The sequence below is a fragment of the Equus caballus genome, chromosome 21 (genome assembly GCF_041296265.1).
Source record: "Equus caballus isolate H_3958 breed thoroughbred chromosome 21, TB-T2T, whole genome shotgun sequence".
Classification (NCBI taxonomy): domain Eukaryota; kingdom Metazoa; phylum Chordata; class Mammalia; order Perissodactyla; family Equidae; genus Equus; species Equus caballus.
In genome coordinates, this window is record NC_091704.1 from 31,944,029 (window position 1) to 31,961,278 (window position 17,250).

General features: G+C 45.8%; 1 protein-coding gene across 1 annotated transcript; it reads left to right on the plus strand.

Moving 5' to 3' along the window:
• Positions 1–1,067: 1,067 nt before the first annotated feature.
• On the plus strand, positions 1,068–8,466 carry MCIDAS (multiciliate differentiation and DNA synthesis associated cell cycle protein). Its single transcript, XM_001493977.6, has 7 exons — positions 1,068–1,571; positions 1,665–1,761; positions 1,935–2,026; positions 5,233–5,305; positions 5,843–6,066; positions 6,710–6,820; positions 7,062–8,466. Exons 1-7 carry the CDS (start codon positions 1,455–1,457, stop codon positions 7,500–7,502), a joined length of 1,155 nt encoding a protein of 384 aa, XP_001494027.2. The 5' UTR covers positions 1,068–1,454; the 3' UTR covers positions 7,503–8,466.
• Positions 8,467–17,250: the final 8,784 nt, after the last annotated feature.

Sequence of the window (17,250 nt, forward strand, 5' to 3'; positions counted from 1 at the left end):
TACATAAATAATCTCATCTTTACAGCAACTCTATTGAAGTCATGTTATGTTTTTCCTAAAGAACTAGGGCTCACTGATCTGGTTCAGATCCTCAGGCACTCTGATGGAAAAGCCAGAGCTCCTCACCATCAGCGATACCACACCAACTCTAGCTGGCTGCCCTGTCGGCAACTGGGTTCCGGCATCTACAGATGGGTCAGAGAGTCTCTAAGTCTATCCTAGCTCTACCATTGAGTTACTCTCCATCGCTGTTAGGGGTATCTTGTTTATTAACCCAGATAATAGGTGTGAATAAAAGAGGATCATGACACTTTAAAGAGGATCTTTCACTACTACTACTAGGTATAAGGAACAAACAATGTGCCCAACAGGAGGTCACAAAGATTCCAATTTCAGATGATTGTTCAGATTGGATGGATATAAGAGTAGTCTTGAGAGGGGGCCCCCTTACTCAAGGGTCTGGAGATGCCCCTTCCTGGGAGAGGCTTCGGGCTTGGGAAGGGCAGCCAAGACTGCGGCAGAGCAAGTGAGGCCGGCTGTACAAATGCTGCAGTGGGCAGCTGAGGGCTCCAGGGGAGACAGAGACCTGGGTTTTAGAGGATTTGGGACTGTCCATTTGTGGCATTTTCAGAAACTGGAGGAGAGTTGGTAGAGGTCACGTTTTCTTTCTTAATTGACCCTCTTTTAAAGGCTATGCTTACGCGCTGCTGCCCGGGAAAGTGCGGGACTAGGGGTTAAGGGCGGGTCTCTTAGCATCAGGCCAAAGGGACCAAGTGGAAGTCGGGGAGTCAAGACCAAGGGTGCACCCCAGCACTGGGGGAAGGGGCTTCTGTAATCTAGGGGCTGTTCTGGGAATTCCTTGCTGGAATTCTACATCCCCACCAAATCCTACAGGACAGGGAAAATGCGGGAGTCTGGCTTTGGCGAGCGTCTCTCCACGTTTATTTCGTGGCTTGTGGCTGGATTGGAAGAAAATAAGAATCGTTAACTTTTCCATCCCCACTGTCCATAAACGGGAAGGCGGCACGCAGTGTTAGGGACCGGTAGGGCTCGTCCGCCCCTCCTTCACTCCCTTCCTCTGGCGCGGCCTGGAGGCGGGGGCGCCAACCCTCGCCAAAAGGGCGCTCGCGGGCCGGGGCCCCGCGCTCGCGGTTCCCGGGGGAAGCCGCGTTGCCAGGTTGGGTTTAACGCCTCCGCCCGAGCGCAGATTGTCCGGGGCTGAAGGCGCCACCTCTGGCGCTCAGGCGCGAGCCGCCCCTCCCGCGCAGCGGTCTTCCCTCTCCACTTGGCCCTCCTTCCGCACTTCCACAGCCGTCCCTTAGCTCCACCCCGGCCACGCGCCTTCCCCGACCTCCGGCCGGCTTCTGAGCCTGCAGGCTCCGGGCAGAGCGCAGGGTGTGGGTCGCTATCGCAGCCTGGCCTCCGACTCCGAGTAGTCGGCGTGGGGAGACAGGATGCAGGCAGGCGGGGGCGCCGCGACGGGACGCCGGGCCTTCGATAGCATCTGTCCCAACAGGATGCTGGAGCTGCGGGGCCGGCCCTTCGGCAAACCTGAGAAGCTAGAGAGGAAGGTGGGGCCGTGGGCCGAGGCCGGAGCCGGGTGGGGTCCGCACGCTCCTGGCCCCGAGGGCTGACCCGCGCTCACCGTTTCTGTGCCCGGCTAGTTCGCCTCTCCGCGGAAGTTCTTTCCTGGCTGCAGCGGCGGCAGCACGGTGTTGGTGTATGAGGATCCCCGCGACGCGGAGCCCGCTGCGCTGCCAGGTGAGCGCGATGGTCCCCGCGAGACCCCTGGGGTTCCCCGCGGCGCGTGGGGGGGGGGGGGGGGAGGCGCGCGGCTGCCCTGGCTCTGACATCCTGGCGGGGATGCTAGCGGCGAGCCCTTGCGGGGAGGCTCAGGCTTTGAGGGGCGCGTATCTCCGGTTCTTCCTGCGCAGCCCTCACCACCATAGACCTGCAGGACCTCGCCGACTGCTCCTCGCTGCTCGGGTCCGACGCGCCGCCTGGTGGTGACTCGGCCACCTCGCAGGTACCTCCCCTTCCTCGTGGAGCCTCGCGACCTCCGGTAGCCCAAACTCCAACTCCGGAGTCATGGTTTCTTTTCCGCAAGGGCTCGTCTCGGGTGGGGAGCGCAAGCACGTCTGGATACTGAGGGGAGACATCGTGCCGGAATCTGAGCCTCCAGGATCAGAACTTCTTCTTCCCTCCTAGTATGTTACGAAGGCCTCATTCCCAGAGCTGTTCTGGCCTACTCAGGACAGGGGGATTCACCTGGAGGGCTACCCTGCCAGATGGGTCTCCCCATCCCCTCCCCAACTATACCCTGGAGCTGCGACAAAGCAACGTGGAGATTGCGCACTGTGGGAACGGGCGGGTAGGTGGGTGCAAAGTTGCGCGCTGGGTACCTAATACGTGTCCTGTCTGTGCGCCCAACATCCCCTTCCTGGCCTTTCACTAACAGCTCTCATTCCCTGGTATCTAAGGAATGTGGAGATAGGAGGATAATTTTTCTATCAAGACTGTAAAAGAAGAGTTTACGTTTAGGGGGATGCCGAAAGAGGGACAAAGGATTCTGGAAGAAATCTGACAGAAAACGTTTCTCTTTTTAGGGATGGTCCTTCAGCAGTTGGGCACTTTTAAAACATCCTTTTCTTCCTCTTCAAAGCCTCCTGTCATTTACTTTTACGGGGCAAAGAGGCTTTTGACTTTTTTATTTTCAGAAAAAACCTACCTTCTTGATTCCACCCCACTTCTACCACTTGCCAGAGCTGATACTCCTCAGCAGAGGATGGAGCCTCCAGCACTGGTGTCTGGGAGGCCAGAAGCCTGGCTCATCCGTGGGATATGAAGTGCCCAGAGGACAGGAGGTCTTAGCCAGATGCAGCCTACAGGAAGACTGCCAGTTTCTTTGCAGCAGATGCTGGGGACATGAGGTCCCTGGGGACAGGCCCAGCACAGAACTCTTCTGAAGATACGACCACCTCCCAGAATTGGGGTTGGTGATGGAGCAAGGCTTCCCAGACCTCCTCTAAGGGCCTCTTAGAATTGGGATAGAGTGTAGCTGGACACTGACAGCAAAGATGGTTAGGTCAAAAAGTGAGAGTGGGCATTGCCCTGCAGAGGCCATTCTATTCTTTTTAGGTCTGGATGTTCAAACAGGGGAAAGACAGTGCCTGAGCATCTTTCAGTTGACCCAGAGGCCTACATCACTCCCTTACTCCAACATGTTTGTTTTGCAAGTAGCAAAAATCAAGCAGGCTCTTGCTGAATTTTGCTTAAGTATGCAGAACTTAAACTGGACATCAGGTTCTGTGTTAGTCTTATTTTCTTTTTTGGCTACTGTTATAGTTGAAGAAATGCCAGATATGGATCTAACTGGGAAGGTAGGATTCAAAGTTTCCAGGACAGAGCTCACACCAGATAGCCCAAGAGGTCCAGGGTGTTTCCTGGGGAAGATGGTTGGTGCAGAGGGAGAGGGACCCTTGGGGGAAAATGCCCTGGAAAGACCCCTGGCCAGTGCACACTCAGATAACATTTCCCAGCCTTCTTCCTGCTGGGGAAGGTGAACAGAGAGAGGAATGCTCGAGAAGTGTTTGAGGTCCAGAACGGGCCAAGACCTGGGGTAGCATAGGAGGAAACATCTCCTGGGCCCCAGTTCCTGAACTGGCCTCCAGTCTCCTCATGGTAAGGGCGTTTCTTCAATCTCTACTGAGAGGGAAACTTTTCAGCCCTTGGGAAATGAGTTCGTTTCTGACTCCTTTAACCAGGGCAGAACTTTTGCTTCAGGATTTATCTGGGCCTTTCAGTCCTTTCTTTCTAAGCTCCTTTCCCCTTATAGCCTCAGTTTCCAACTGATGCTAGAGGCCTCCCTGATTGCAACTCTCCCCCCTGAGGAGAACTGATGCTTGTCCAGTCTTTGAAGTTAGGGTCAGAATAAGTTCCTCTCCTCAGAAATATTTGAATAGTAAAGAAGGGCTTTTGGGAGAAGAGTATGATTAACACTAAGGAATAAATCAATAATAGTGGAATCAGTAGACTAGATATGGGTTTATTTGATCCATCCCTCACACCATGCCCCTGGAGAGACTTCTTTCCCCTTCCCAGTGCTCTCTTCGTTGGAAGCCAGGCTTTCCTAAAAGAGAGAGAAAAGCTAGAGGCAATGAGGTATAGAGGAAAGAGAACTGAAATAGGCACCAGCATTCTGGGGCAGGAGCCGCAATTCCACCATTTCAGAGCTAGGTAAACTCTGGGCAACCCAATTTCTCTGAGCTTCAGATTCTCCATCAGAGGAGGAGTCACCTCCTGGGCCCTGCCTGCTTTCCACATTGCTGCGAGAATTGACAGAAAAGACTCTACCTAAAAGAGTTTTGGCAACTCTAAATGGCCATGAATTAAGGGAATAAGAAGGTTCTTGGACCGCCAGCCCTTTACTGTCTCCTTCCGCCGCAGGCACCCAGGCACGTTGCGGGAACCCGGGAGAGTGTCCAGTGCGAGATGCTGGAGGCGCGTCACACTGTACAGGAAAAGTCAACTCCGACTTTTTTAAGAAAAGGAAGAGCAATAGGGGCCACGCCTGCGTGATGAACACAGGCACTTTCCATAGCATCCCTGGCCTCTCATCATAGCCTACCTTTTCCCTTCCTTTATGGGGAGGGGGTGGTTTAGTTGTGACTGAGCCTTGGCGGGATATATGGCCTCGAATTACTGCTTTGGATGACTTTGCACGCTGTAGGATCTTGGGAAGAAAAAGAGTGTTCGCACGCCCAGCTTCCTACTCTTAGAGTGGTGGCTCCTAGGCCAGTCGGAGGTAAGTCGGCGCCGAGGTCCAGCGGGCGCACGAGGACCGCGCCGGGCCGCACGGAGGCAGCTGGTTGGCTGGTGGCTGGCCAATGAGGCGGCTCAGGGGCTGTGCCTGCTGTCCGAGGCTGGGCGTGGGGCCGCTGCGCTGCGCGCGGAAGGCCAGACGCCGGCCACAGGCGCGCAGTTTCGGAGTGCTGCTGGGCCCTCGCGGAGCCTGTCCCCGCTTTGTGCGTCCCGCTCCCCACCATGGCAGTGCAAGCCATGTGTCTTCCGTGTCTCGGATGGGGTTTTGACTTTCAGGTATGAAGTTCGGGTGCGAACAGCGAGTGCGTGCAGGCCCGCCCCGGAACCCGGGGAGGACAACTGTCGATCTAGGAAGTGTTGCAGGCCTGCCAGACTCGACGGTAACTAGATTACGCCTCTGGTTTATTTCAGAACCATTCCCTGCAAACCCCAGCGGACTTCGACCTGCAAGATTTCAGAGACACCGTGGACGATCTCATTGCAGGCAAGGCCAGTCTCCTTGCAGTTTAATAACTGCGGGGTTGTCCCCTACCCCCCAAATCAGACTAGTGCAGATTTCGTGGTCGTGAAGGTGGTAAACCCAGCAATTTATCAAAGGGTCAGATTCTTCCATGTTTAGGAGACCCCCACCCTTCCTAATGGAGATGAATTACTGGATCTATATGGCTCTCTCAGTTGGTCAGTATGAGTTCTGGGGGAGGGAAGCCTGCGCTGTGATGTGGTCGGGGAGAGGCTGAGCGATAGGAGTGTGCAGAGCAGCGGGCGTGTGTGACTTCGGGCAGTTTGCCCTGGCCACCGTGGAGATTCAGTTCAGATCACCTCAACAGGCATATATTGAGCGACTGCTGTGTTCGTACAGGATATTAAGAAGGGCTTGGGAATTGTAGGGTTTGCAGAGTGAGGGGTGCTTTACTTAATAAAGAAAAGTCTCCACATAAACCCTACGCCCAGCGTGGCATTGTCCCTGTAGCTAGCTGGGCATGAGTCTGAGGCTGTAAACCCAACTCCCGCTCTTCCTCAGACTCATCCTCTTTGATGTCGCCTCCCCTGGCCGGCGGAAACTTCCCCTTCTCTCCTTGCGATGTATTGCCCTTCGGGTCCTGTCTCTCCCCGCCGCTGGACCCACGGGCCCTGCAGTCACCGCCGCTTCGTCCTCCGGACGTGCCTCCGCCAGAGCAGTACTGGAAGGAGGTGGCCGACCAGAACCAGAGGGCGTTGGGGGACGCGCTCGTTGAGAATAACCAAGTAGGGACCCTGGGCTGGCGGCCAGGACTCCTGGGGCGGAGACAGGGTGGAAGCGGGGGTTACAGGAGCGGGAACGTGCCCTTGTGGACCTCAGAACCAGTGGGCCGAGTGGTTCCTGTAGCTGCTGTTGCTCCAGCGGCTCTACCTCAGTTTCCAACTTCACTAAGTGGGAAGGATCCTACCCCCCCTTAGATTTTTAATAGGGCTACGAATCTTTATTGAAAATTTTCTATTTGCCTGGTATTGTGCTTACCAATTTACTTTCTCTTCTCATTTAATACAACCACTGAGATAGAGATACTCTTACTAGCTCCATTTTTTTTTTTTTTTTTTTTTTTTTTTTGCGGATAAAGAAACTGAGGTGTAGGAAAGTTGAACTTCAGAGGCAGAATCTAGATCTGCCTGTTGCCCAAGTCAGTACTCTTCACCACCATGCTACACTGAGGTTTAATTGAGAAACATTTGTCTAAGTGCTTGGTAAAAAGAAAAGAAAAGAAAATTGACTATTATTCTCAGCAGTGTGAATGCCCTCGGGTCCCCTGTTCCTGATTAGACATTAGGATCTGGGTTTAATTCATGCAGAGTATGCAGACGAGACCGAGCACGGTGGCCTATCTCTGAATGTTTGGGTTTCCTCCTGTAGCTGCACGTGACGCTGACCCAGAAACAGGAGGAGATCGCCTCGCTCAAGGAGCGGAACGTGCAACTGAGGGAACTCGCCAGTCGCACCCGGCACCTGGCCTCAGTGCTGGATGTAAGTGGGGCGCGGCCACGTGGGACACTGCACAAAGTCGGAAGTATTCCTGTGCACCCCCTACCCTGCTCCCAGTGTTGGGACCCGGCAGGGGTCAGGGAACGGAGAGGACCGCTGGGAGCTCGCTGAGCCACTTGCCGGGGGCGCCTCAGTCCTCCCAGTCGCCCAGGTCCGCTTCGCACGCTCCGCACAAGGCGAGTCCAGCTGGCCCCAGGGCGGCGCTCCTCCCCATCTTTTGTAGAAACTGATGATCACGCAATCCCGGGATTGCGGGGCGGCAGCAGAGCCCTTCCTGCTCAAGGCGACCGCCAAAAGGAGCCTGGAGGAGTTGTTCAGCGCTGCGGGGCAGGATTGCACGGAAGTGGACGCCATCCTGAGGGAGATTTCCGAGCGCTGCGATGAAGCGCTGCAGAGCCGCGATCCCAAGCGGCTTCGGCTGCAGCCGGAGCCCGGGAGCACGGACGGCAGGCCCGGGAACCTGCACGGCGCCTTCCGGGGGCTGCGCACAGACTGCAGCCGGAGCGCGCTGAACCTGAGCCACAGTGAGCTGGAGGAGGGCGCCTCCTTCAGCACCCCCATCCGCAGCCATAGCACCATCCGCACCCTCGCTTTCCCTCAGGGCAATGCCTTTACCATCCGGACAGCCAACGGGGGTTACAAATTCCGCTGGGTCCCCAGTTGAGCTGGGCTCCAAAACACTCCCCTGTATCCTGACTGAAGCGCCTGGAAGCCAAGCGGGAGTAGCTGGTATTGTTTCCTGAACTTGGCTTCTCAGAACTCCCCCTGCAGGGGGGATGCCACCCTGAAACTTACTTTTTTCAGGAACAGAAATGTCTTGACACTGATGCACTGTAAAGTTCTGGTACGAAATGTTGAATAGTCCCTCCCCTTTTCACAGCAAAACAGTGCGCGCGCGCGCGTGTGTCTGTGTGTGTGTGTTTGTGTATGTCTATGTATACTTATACACACACATATATCACAGTCAATTTTAAAAGTATTTATTTTGAATTATGTACTTTTAAGAGCTGGAAGGGACTTACAAACCACTTGTCTATTTTATAGTTATATAATGCCCTACTTTTATAAAAAGGAAAAGGCGGCTCTAAGAGGTTAAGTAATTTCCTACAATTAGCATTATTGGAACCTTCCAATGGCTCTCACTAGACATTTAAGGGTTGTAGGCCCAGAAGCCAGGTCTCTGGGTGAACACATCACTCACCTTCCCCTGGTCCTGGGAGGACATTTAATTTTGTTACTATTGAAAACTTTAATTCTAGCTGCCAGAAAAAAAAAATTAGGAGAAGCAGCTTAAACACTTGCCTTAGGGCAGGCCATAAACTAAAGAAAAATGCAAATTCTCCGAGGCAATGGGCAATCGACTGAACAGGTGCTAAACGTGTTTGTTTGTAATGATTATTCATACAATTTGGTAAGGTTTGTGGTAAATGTTTATATAAATTATAATACAGTTTTATTTGTCTAAACAGAATAACCACGCAAAAAGCAAACTTTGTTAATAAGAAACAGTTGTTTTAAGAAAATGGGATATCTCACATGAGAAAGAGCCTTCATAATTTTTTTGCCAGAAACCAAATGTGGAAATCTTGGTAAAAGTAAAATTACCTATTTGAATTCCGTGGATAAAACTGGGGTGCACATTCATGTTTTATATTTCTTGGCTTGATCTTCTAAGAAACCCTTACGTGTTATATAGTGCCTTCACTTCAACTTTTCTTCTGTTCCCTTCTGTCTGGGGTTCCTTTTTCTACTCTTTTGTGAAATTGTGTGAGTAGCATGTAGTAGTGATTTGTCTGGATCTCCACAGTTCTCAACATGAGGGCTGCTCCTTGCATTTGGGGGCTCAGCTTGGGCAGGTTTCCAGCCTGTTACACCCCATTGCTGGTTCTGCCGTCTGAGTGGAGATATCAGGTAACAGCAGAGCTGAGCAGGGTGGCAGAACCTGCTCCTCCAGTTTGTCATGTGTACTGTTATCTGTATTTAAATAGCCATTTAGAAACCAAAAACAGCGATAAAATAGACCACATTTCCTCATATTATGTCTAACAAATGGACTAAAAAAATCCACTGGACGGTCCAGATTTTTTTTTTTTTACCAGGTCAAGTATAGTTACTGCAGTTCAGGATCAGAAAAAACAAACAAACAAAAAGAACAAAACAAAAATCTTTAACTTGTCCCGAGAAACAACCCTCTTGTCAAAAGTTCTTTTCCTCTTCACTCCTCAATTGGTATTTTCAGAATGCGTTAGCTTCAGTGACCAAAAGGTAAAAAAATTATGTGTTTTCTTCTATTTGTCTTATGCCTGGACTTTTAAAAAGTTGCAGTTCTTACTGCCTTTAAGATTATAGACCTATAATTATCTTGTTAGCCATTGGCAACTCTAACTGCTTAAGTATCTTCCATTTCTGGGAGAAAAAAGCTCTCCTGTGAACTAATGGCACAAAGTACCAACTTTGCATTGGTTAGCAGTAGATGAGTTAAAAAATTAAATTCATTCATTCATTCAGCAGATATTTATTGAATGTTATTGAGAAACTCAGTAATACAGATACTAAGAAAACAGCGAAGGCACAAAACACAAAGACTCTGCCCTCATAGATCTTACTTTCGCCTGGGAAGAGATAAATGCTTAACACATAAATATATAAGTACTATGAAGAAAACGAAGAAGAGTAAGAATAGTGTCTTATTCAGCTTGGGCAGCTATAACAAACACCACAGACTGGTGGATTAAACAAGGCTTTTTTTTCTCATAGTTCTGGACACTGGGATGTCCAAGTTCAGGTGCCAGCACGGTCAGTTGTGATGAGGACTATCTTCCTGGTTTGCAGATGGCCGCCTTCTTGCTGTATCCTCACTTGGCAGAGAGAGAGAGAGGGCTCTGTCCTCTTCTTATCAGGTCACTGATTCCATCCTGAGGGCTCTGCTCTCATGACCTCATGTAAACCTAATTACGTCCCAAAGGCCCCAGTTCCAAATACCATCACACTGGGGGCTGTGGTGTGGCTTCAGCATATGGATTTGAGGTGGGGGCGGTGCACGAACATTCAATCCTTAGCAGATGGAGAATATCAGGAGCAGCTGATGCTAAGATAGGGCAGTCTGGTCAGGGAAGACCTTTCTGATAAAGTGACATTTGAGAAGAGACCTAAAGAAGTGAGGGAATAAACCTGATGGATATCTGAGGGAAAGGCATTCCAGGCAGAAGGAACCAGAAGTGCAAATTTCTATTTTTGTGTGTGTGTGGGGTGGTGTGCCTGACTGAGAACAGCAAGTAGGCTAGTGTGGCTACAGCTGAGTGAATAAGGGGGAAAATGGGGACATTGAGTAGAAGGAGATAGCCCCTCGAGGCCTTGTCGAGGACTTTGGCTTTATTCTGAGTGAGATGGGAAGCCATTGGAGATTTTCAGCTGAGGGATCACATACTTAAATTTTCAGTGGAGTATTCTTGTTTCTTTGGGAGAATTGTAGTAGAGTGGGCATGGGGAAGCAAGGGTGGAAGCAGAGAAACTCACTTGAAGACTACTGGAATAATCTAGGTGAGGGATAATTGTAATTTATACCAAGGTGGCTGTGGTAGGCAGAATAATGGCCCCCCAAAGATGTCCATGTCCTAATCCCTGGATATTTGAGTGTGGAGTTCAAGAGAAAGGTTGAGGTTGGGAGGAATCAGTTTATGTATGGCATCTAAGGCTACATGACATGATTAAATCACAATTTATGTCTCACAGTTGTGTAGATCAGAAGTCTGGATGGGCTCAGCTGGGTTCTCTGCTCCAGGTTTCTTGGAAATCAAGTTGTTGGCTGGGCTCTTATTAAGAGGCTCTGGTGGGGGCCGGCCCCGTGGCCGAGTGGTTAAGTTTGCATGCTCTGCTTCAGTGGCCCAGGGTTTCGCCACTTTGGATCCTGGGTGCAGACATGGCACCACTCATCAGGCCATGTTGAGGCGGCAGCCCAAATGCCACAACTAGAAGGACCCACAACTAAAAGTATACAACTATCTACTGGGGGGGATTTGGGGAGAAAAGAAAAAGATTGGCAAGTTGAAGAGGCTCTGGGAAGACTCCATTTCCAAGTTCAATCAGGTCGTTGGCAGAATCCAGTTCCTTACGGTTGTAGGTCTGAGGTCCCTGTCTCCTGGCTTGCTGCAAGCTGGGGGACTTGTCTTTACTCCTAGATGTCACTCTGGTCCTTGCACTTGGGCCTTTCCATCTCAAAGCCAGCAACGTGTGTCAAGTCCTTCTCACACTGCAATCTTGCTGACTTCCCCTTCCTCTGTATCTCTTTCTTGCTTCCAACTGCAGAAAACTGCCCAGGAAGTAAAAACATAGGCATGAGTTAGACGTCAAAAGTGGGTGCATGGGTTACCTGGAGAGCAAAAATGGTGTCCTTGCTCACAGCTGTATTCTGGAACCTATTTGTCAAATGGAGGAAATCCAGAGAGCATCTTTATTAAGAAGTGCTGGAAGACATTCTCAACAATTTCTTAATACTTCTAGGCAATTGTGGGGAAGAAATCCAGAAATAGGGAAGTAAATCCAGTTCTTGCGTTCCAGTGGAATTCCCTGCCTTAAGGTACCTCAGATGGAATTATTTAAGTTGAGAAGAGAGCATTTCATGCACATCTCAATGTCTTGCAACTCTGACCTAGCCTAAAAATGCGTTCTTCTAATGTCACCACTGGCCTACTAAAAAAAAGTTATTAAAAAGTTCTACATTTTTTTCTCTAAATCATTGGGTTAACAGAGTTTTTATTGTCATCCTATGTACCTAACAGATCTTCCTCTGAAAAATTCCATTCTCATATTAAGGAATGTCATCTTCATCCAGTACCTCTTTCTATCTGGAGTGAACTTTGACTCATTCATTCATTTACTGAGGCCCTATATATTATTTTCATCTAATTGTTTATATTTTATTGCCACTTATATCCAAAACTAATCTGAGACCATTTGTAATGAACACTCACATGAAATAGGATAGTTAAAATTGAGTACCACTAAATATAAGGAAATCAGCATAGTTGGGGTAGTAATCTGCTTTGATTCAACCATTCCTACACTTAAACACCTATAGCCTTCCTTTAGGCAAAAACCTGCTCAAACTTGCATAACTAACAACTATTTTCAATATTTACTTTTAGGTGCTTATCAAAATACTAGGTAAACCACGTATCACAATTATTTACATTTATTTGTTTTATACTGATGTAAGGGAAAGGAAACTCCATAGCTTTACTTTGGATTTATATGGGCAACCAAGTAATAATTAGAATTGCATTTAGGTAGAGGATATGGAAAATTCAACTATTTCTAAGCCATGTCATGGTTTAAAGCAAATACAAATACCATCTTCTGTGAGTGATGATGATAATAGCTTTGAGCACTTGCAAAAGATCATGCCTAACTCCCAAGGTTTCAGGATTTGTCATTCATTTCTTTCTTTAACATGGAAACTCTTAATGCAGAAGATACCTCTCAGGGTTGCTTCCAACCTCATCATGATTGCCCCTTTTCTGGAAAGAGACCTGAGTACACAGGGTTGGGTCTGTTTAGTTTGTGTTATCATCACCCTCTTGCCCTCATCATCCACATCACAACCAGTAGCTGACGGAGCCAGGAGATTCTTTATTTAAAACAGATTTATTGAGATGTACTTCACATACTACATAATTCACCCATTTAAAATGTACAACTGAATGTTTTTTAGTATATTTACAGGGTTTTGCAACCACTCCCACAACCTAATTTTAAAATATTTTTGTCTCCTCTATAGGAAACCGTGTACCCATTAGCCGTTACTTCTCACTCTCCTCCCTCATCCTCCAGTTCTAGGTAATCACTAATTTATTTCCTGTCTATATAGGTTTGCTTATTTTGTACATTTCATATAAATAAGATTACATAATATGTGTTTTTTTGTGACTCGCTTCTTTCACTGACCATAATGTTTTCAAGGTTCATCCCTGTTATAGCACACATCAGTACTTCATTCCTTTTTATTGCCAAATAATATTCCATTGTATAGACACTGCTATGAACCTTGTTGTACAAATTTCTGTGTAGGCATATGTTTCATTTCTTTTTTCCTTTTTTAAAAATATTTTATTTTTCCTTTTCCTCCCCAAAGCCCCCCAGTACATAGTTGTATATTTTTAGTTGTGGGTCCTTCTAGTTGTGGCATGTGGGATGCCGCCTCAGCATGGCTTGATGAGCAGTGCCATGTCTGTGCCCAGGATCCAAAGCAGCTAAACCCTGGGCTGCCAAAGTGGACCGCCTGAACTCAACCGCTTGGCCACGGGGCTGGCCCCTATATTTTCATTCTTTTGGGCATATACCTAAGAGTGGAATTGTTGGGTCATTTGATAACTCTATGTTTAACATTTTGAGGAACGGCCAAACTGTTTTCCAAAGCAGCTGCACCATTTTACATTCCCACTAGCAGTGTATAAGAGTTCGATTTCTCCACATCCTTGTCAACACTTGTTATTGTTTGTCTCTTTGATTATAGCCATGCTAGCAGGTATGAAGTAATATCTCATTGTGGTTTTGCTTTCCATTTCTCAAATGACTAATAAGGTTGACCATCTTTTCATATGCTTATTGGCCATTTGTGTATCTTCTTAGGAGAAATGTCTTCAAATCCTTTGCCCATTTTTACATTAGGTTGTCTTTTTATTTGTTGAGTTGTAGGAGTTCTTTATATACTTTGGAGATAAGCTCCTTAACAGATATATGATTTGCAAATAATTTCTCCCCTTCTGTGGTTTGTCTTACTTTTTTGATGATATTACTTGCAACAAAAATGTTTTTATTTTGATGTAGTCCAATTTATTTATTTTTTGTTTTGTCACTTGTGCTTTTGGCGTCATAAATAAGAAGCCATTACCTAATCCCAAATCAAAAAGGTTTACTCCTATGTTTTCTTCTGAGTTTTATAGTTTTATCTGTTAATTTAGGTCTATGATACATTTTGAATGAATTTTTGTGTATGTTGAGTGGTCGAACTCCATTTTTCTTGCATTGGATATCCAGGTATGCCAGTACTATTTGTTGAAAAGACTACTCCTTCCCCATTGGATTATCTTGACATCCTGCTTGAAAATCAATTGGACATAAATGTAAGGGTTTATTTTTGAACTCTTGATTTTACTCCATTGATCTGAACATCTAAGCAGTACCATGCTGTCTTGATGACAGTAGCTTTGTAGTAAGTTTTGAAATCAGGAAGTGTGAGTTTTTCCAACTTTGTTGTTTTTCAAGATGGATTTGGCAATTCTGGGTACCTTACATTTCCAAATGAATTTTAGAATTGTCTTATTTTATCCAAAAAAGCCAGCTAGCTGTGGTTTTGATAGGGGTTGCGTTGAATGTGTAGATCAATTTGGGAGTATTACCATGTTAACAATACAAAATATTCTGATACATGAATGCTTTCCCTTTAGATCTTCTTTAACTTCTTTCAATAATGTTTTGTAGTTTTCAGTGTACAAGTCTTATACCTCTTTTGTTAAATTTATGTCTAAGCGTTTTATTTTTGATGCTATTGTGAATGGAATTGTTTTCTTAGCTTCATTTTAAAATTGTTTCATTGCTAATGTATAGAAATACAACTGATTTTTGTATATCGATCCTGTATACTACAACCTTGTGCACAAGATCAATATGTAAAACCTTGTATACTGTAACTATTCTAATAGTTTTAAAAAATAGATCCCTTAGGATTTTCTACATGCAAGATCATGTCATCTGTAAATAAAGATAGCTTGACTTCTTCCTTTCCAATTTGAATCTTTTATTTCTTTTTCTTGCCTAATTGCCCTCACTAGTACATCTAGTACAATGTTGAATAGAAGTGAGGTGAGCAGACATCTTTCTCTTTTTCCTGATTTTAGAGGGAAACATTCAGGCTTTCCCTATTAAGTATGAGGTTTACTCTGGGTTTTTCATGGATGCCCTTTATTGGGTTAAGGAAGTCGTCTTTTCCCCCTAGTTTACTGAGCATTTTTAATGAAAGGGTGTTGGATTTTGTCAAATGCTTTTCTTGTATTTATTTAAATAATTATGTAGTTTTTGTCCTTTATGCTATTAAAATGTTTTATTACATTGATATTTGGACCCAGAGATTCTTGATGTAAGATAAGCCAATCAGAATTCCCTTTCCTGGGAAAACTCAAACTTGGAACTGAGGTTTAGAGACTTATGGTCATTTTAATGGCAAAATGCTGGGAAGAAGATCCAAAATTTGATAATATCAAAAATTTGGGGGGCTGGCCCAGTGGCGCAGCGGTTAAGTTTGCACCTTCCGCTTCTCGGTAGCCCGGGGTTCACTGGTTCCAATTCCGGGTGTGGCTATGGCACCACTTGGCAAAAGCCATGCTGTGGTAGGCGCTCCATGTATAAATTAGAGGAAGATGGGCATAGATGTTAGCTCAGGGCCAGTCTCCCTCAGCAAAAAGAGGGGGATTGGGAGTAGTTAGCTCAGGGCCAATCTTCCTAAAAAAAAAAAAACAAAAAACTGGGAGGTAGGCACCATTCTGGAAGAGGAATGTAGTGGAGCATTCCAGGTGATGACCATCAGTGAAGTGAGCTCTGAACCTCCGAAGAGCTGTCCGTGTCTAAGAGAAGCGCGTCAAGTGCCGCAGGGGGGCAGCTACTTTGCGGGGAGGGGAAGGGTAGAGGGCAGAAAGATACTGATAACTAAGTTGCAGACAGACAGCCCCTCTCCTTTTTCCCAGTATAAAGAGGAAGGAGACCTTCAGGTTAGGGCTGATTGTCAAGGGGTTGGTGCCTGGGTGAAACAATTCTTCCTTGGTGATCTCAAAGCTTTGGGGGAAACCAACAGTCCCTACTTACACTGAAGTCAGGAACCTGTGCAGTATAAAGTCCTCCTAAAAAAACCTTACAAGAGTCAGAGACTTTATGATATTATTAACTATGTTGTTTCTATACATAGTTTTTAAAAAATTCCTCTTTGCATTTCTTTTCTTGGATTGTTTTTTTTGAGAAAATGATAAACTTTAAAAACTACCATAGCTTTAATTGCTATTGATCTTTGTGAATATTATTTTTATGCAATTGAATGTCCTTGGCCTCCTATAAATCTTAGGTTTTAGTTAATTCCAAAGGAAATAATGTATTGCTCAACGTTTAAAACAGAAAATGTGGCTTTTGTTGACAGATGATTATGCTCTTTGGTTTGCCACACACTGCGGACGGTAAACATACTTGCTCATCAGCACGCTGGAGACCCTTGTATACTTGCTGCAAAGCAAAACCAGTCCATCGTGTACTCTGCTGCCTCCTACTCATAATTTGGTGTGAAAAGAGGTCATTTATAAAGCTATGACCAAAATTAAGGCATCCTCTCTTTGTGAATATTAATAACATTTGAAGAAATGTAATAATCCAAAAAATTTACTTTTGATTGGCCTCCACCATTTGCTGTATTTGTGGGAGGAATCAGAGGGAGGCAGATGTCTTCCAAAGGTCACTAGGTCGAAACAGCTGTCATTCACTCCATGAACCTACATCAACTTGCGTATGTGGAGCAGAAAAGAGAAACGAGTGGGAGAAATCTTTTTTGATATAAACCAAAAATGAATCTTTCCCTAAAAGTAGAAAAACAGCAAGTCATCTACTAATCGAAACCAACACATGTATAGAATTACTTCTAAACATGAAGATTTAATCTAAATGTCTCCATTTTCTCCACAAATCTTTAGATTTTATAAAAATATTTATGAGTAAGAAACCATAAAATAAGAGCATAAGACCATAGAAAACAAGAAAGCCTGATATAATTAATGTAAAATAAGCCTTGAAAATTGCATGGTATTTCTCTTTTCATTTTTTAAAAAAATTCAGCTTTTTGACATATAATTGACAAACAGAATTCTAAGATCTTTAAAGTTATGTTGTGGTGATTTGATATACATATACACTGTGAAAAGATTGCTCCCATTGAGTTAACTAACACATCTATCACCTCACAAATTTATCTCTTTTTTTTTTTTTTTTGGTGAGAATCTCTTTCTATCTTTAATTGACTGAACCAGGAAAGGAACTTAAGCAAGCATGAATGTGGATACCACTGTCATTCCAATTTATGTATCTATTTATCTTAAAAATACATTATTTTTCTTCACATGACAGTAATACATGTTTACTGTAGAAAAGAAAAATAAATCCAGCCATTTAATAATTCATTTAACTAACATATAATGAATACCTACTGTATGCTAGGTATTGGGTATATATATATTGGCGAATAAAACAGGTGTGGAGGGAATGAGACAGATGATAAACAGTAAACACAAAAATACATAACTTAACTTGGAATAGGTACCTTGATGAAGACAGAACCCAGAGAATCCACTTACATAAGGGAGCTCAGGGAATGCTTCTCTGAG

What these genes read in the sequence shown, in the direction of transcription:
- MCIDAS (XM_001493977.6), top strand. Translation starts at nt 1,455, where the DNA reads ATGCAGGCAGGCGGGGGCGCCGCGACGGGACGCCGGGCCTTCGATAGC. An exon ending in CGTGGACGATCTCATTGCAG is followed by an intron (nt 5,306 to 5,842) that starts GCAAGGCCAGTC and finishes GCTCTTCCTCAG; the next exon opens with ACTCATCCTCTTTGATGTCG. An exon ending in ACCTGGCCTCAGTGCTGGAT is followed by an intron (nt 6,821 to 7,061) that starts GTAAGTGGGGCG and finishes CATCTTTTGTAG; the next exon opens with AAACTGATGATCACGCAATC.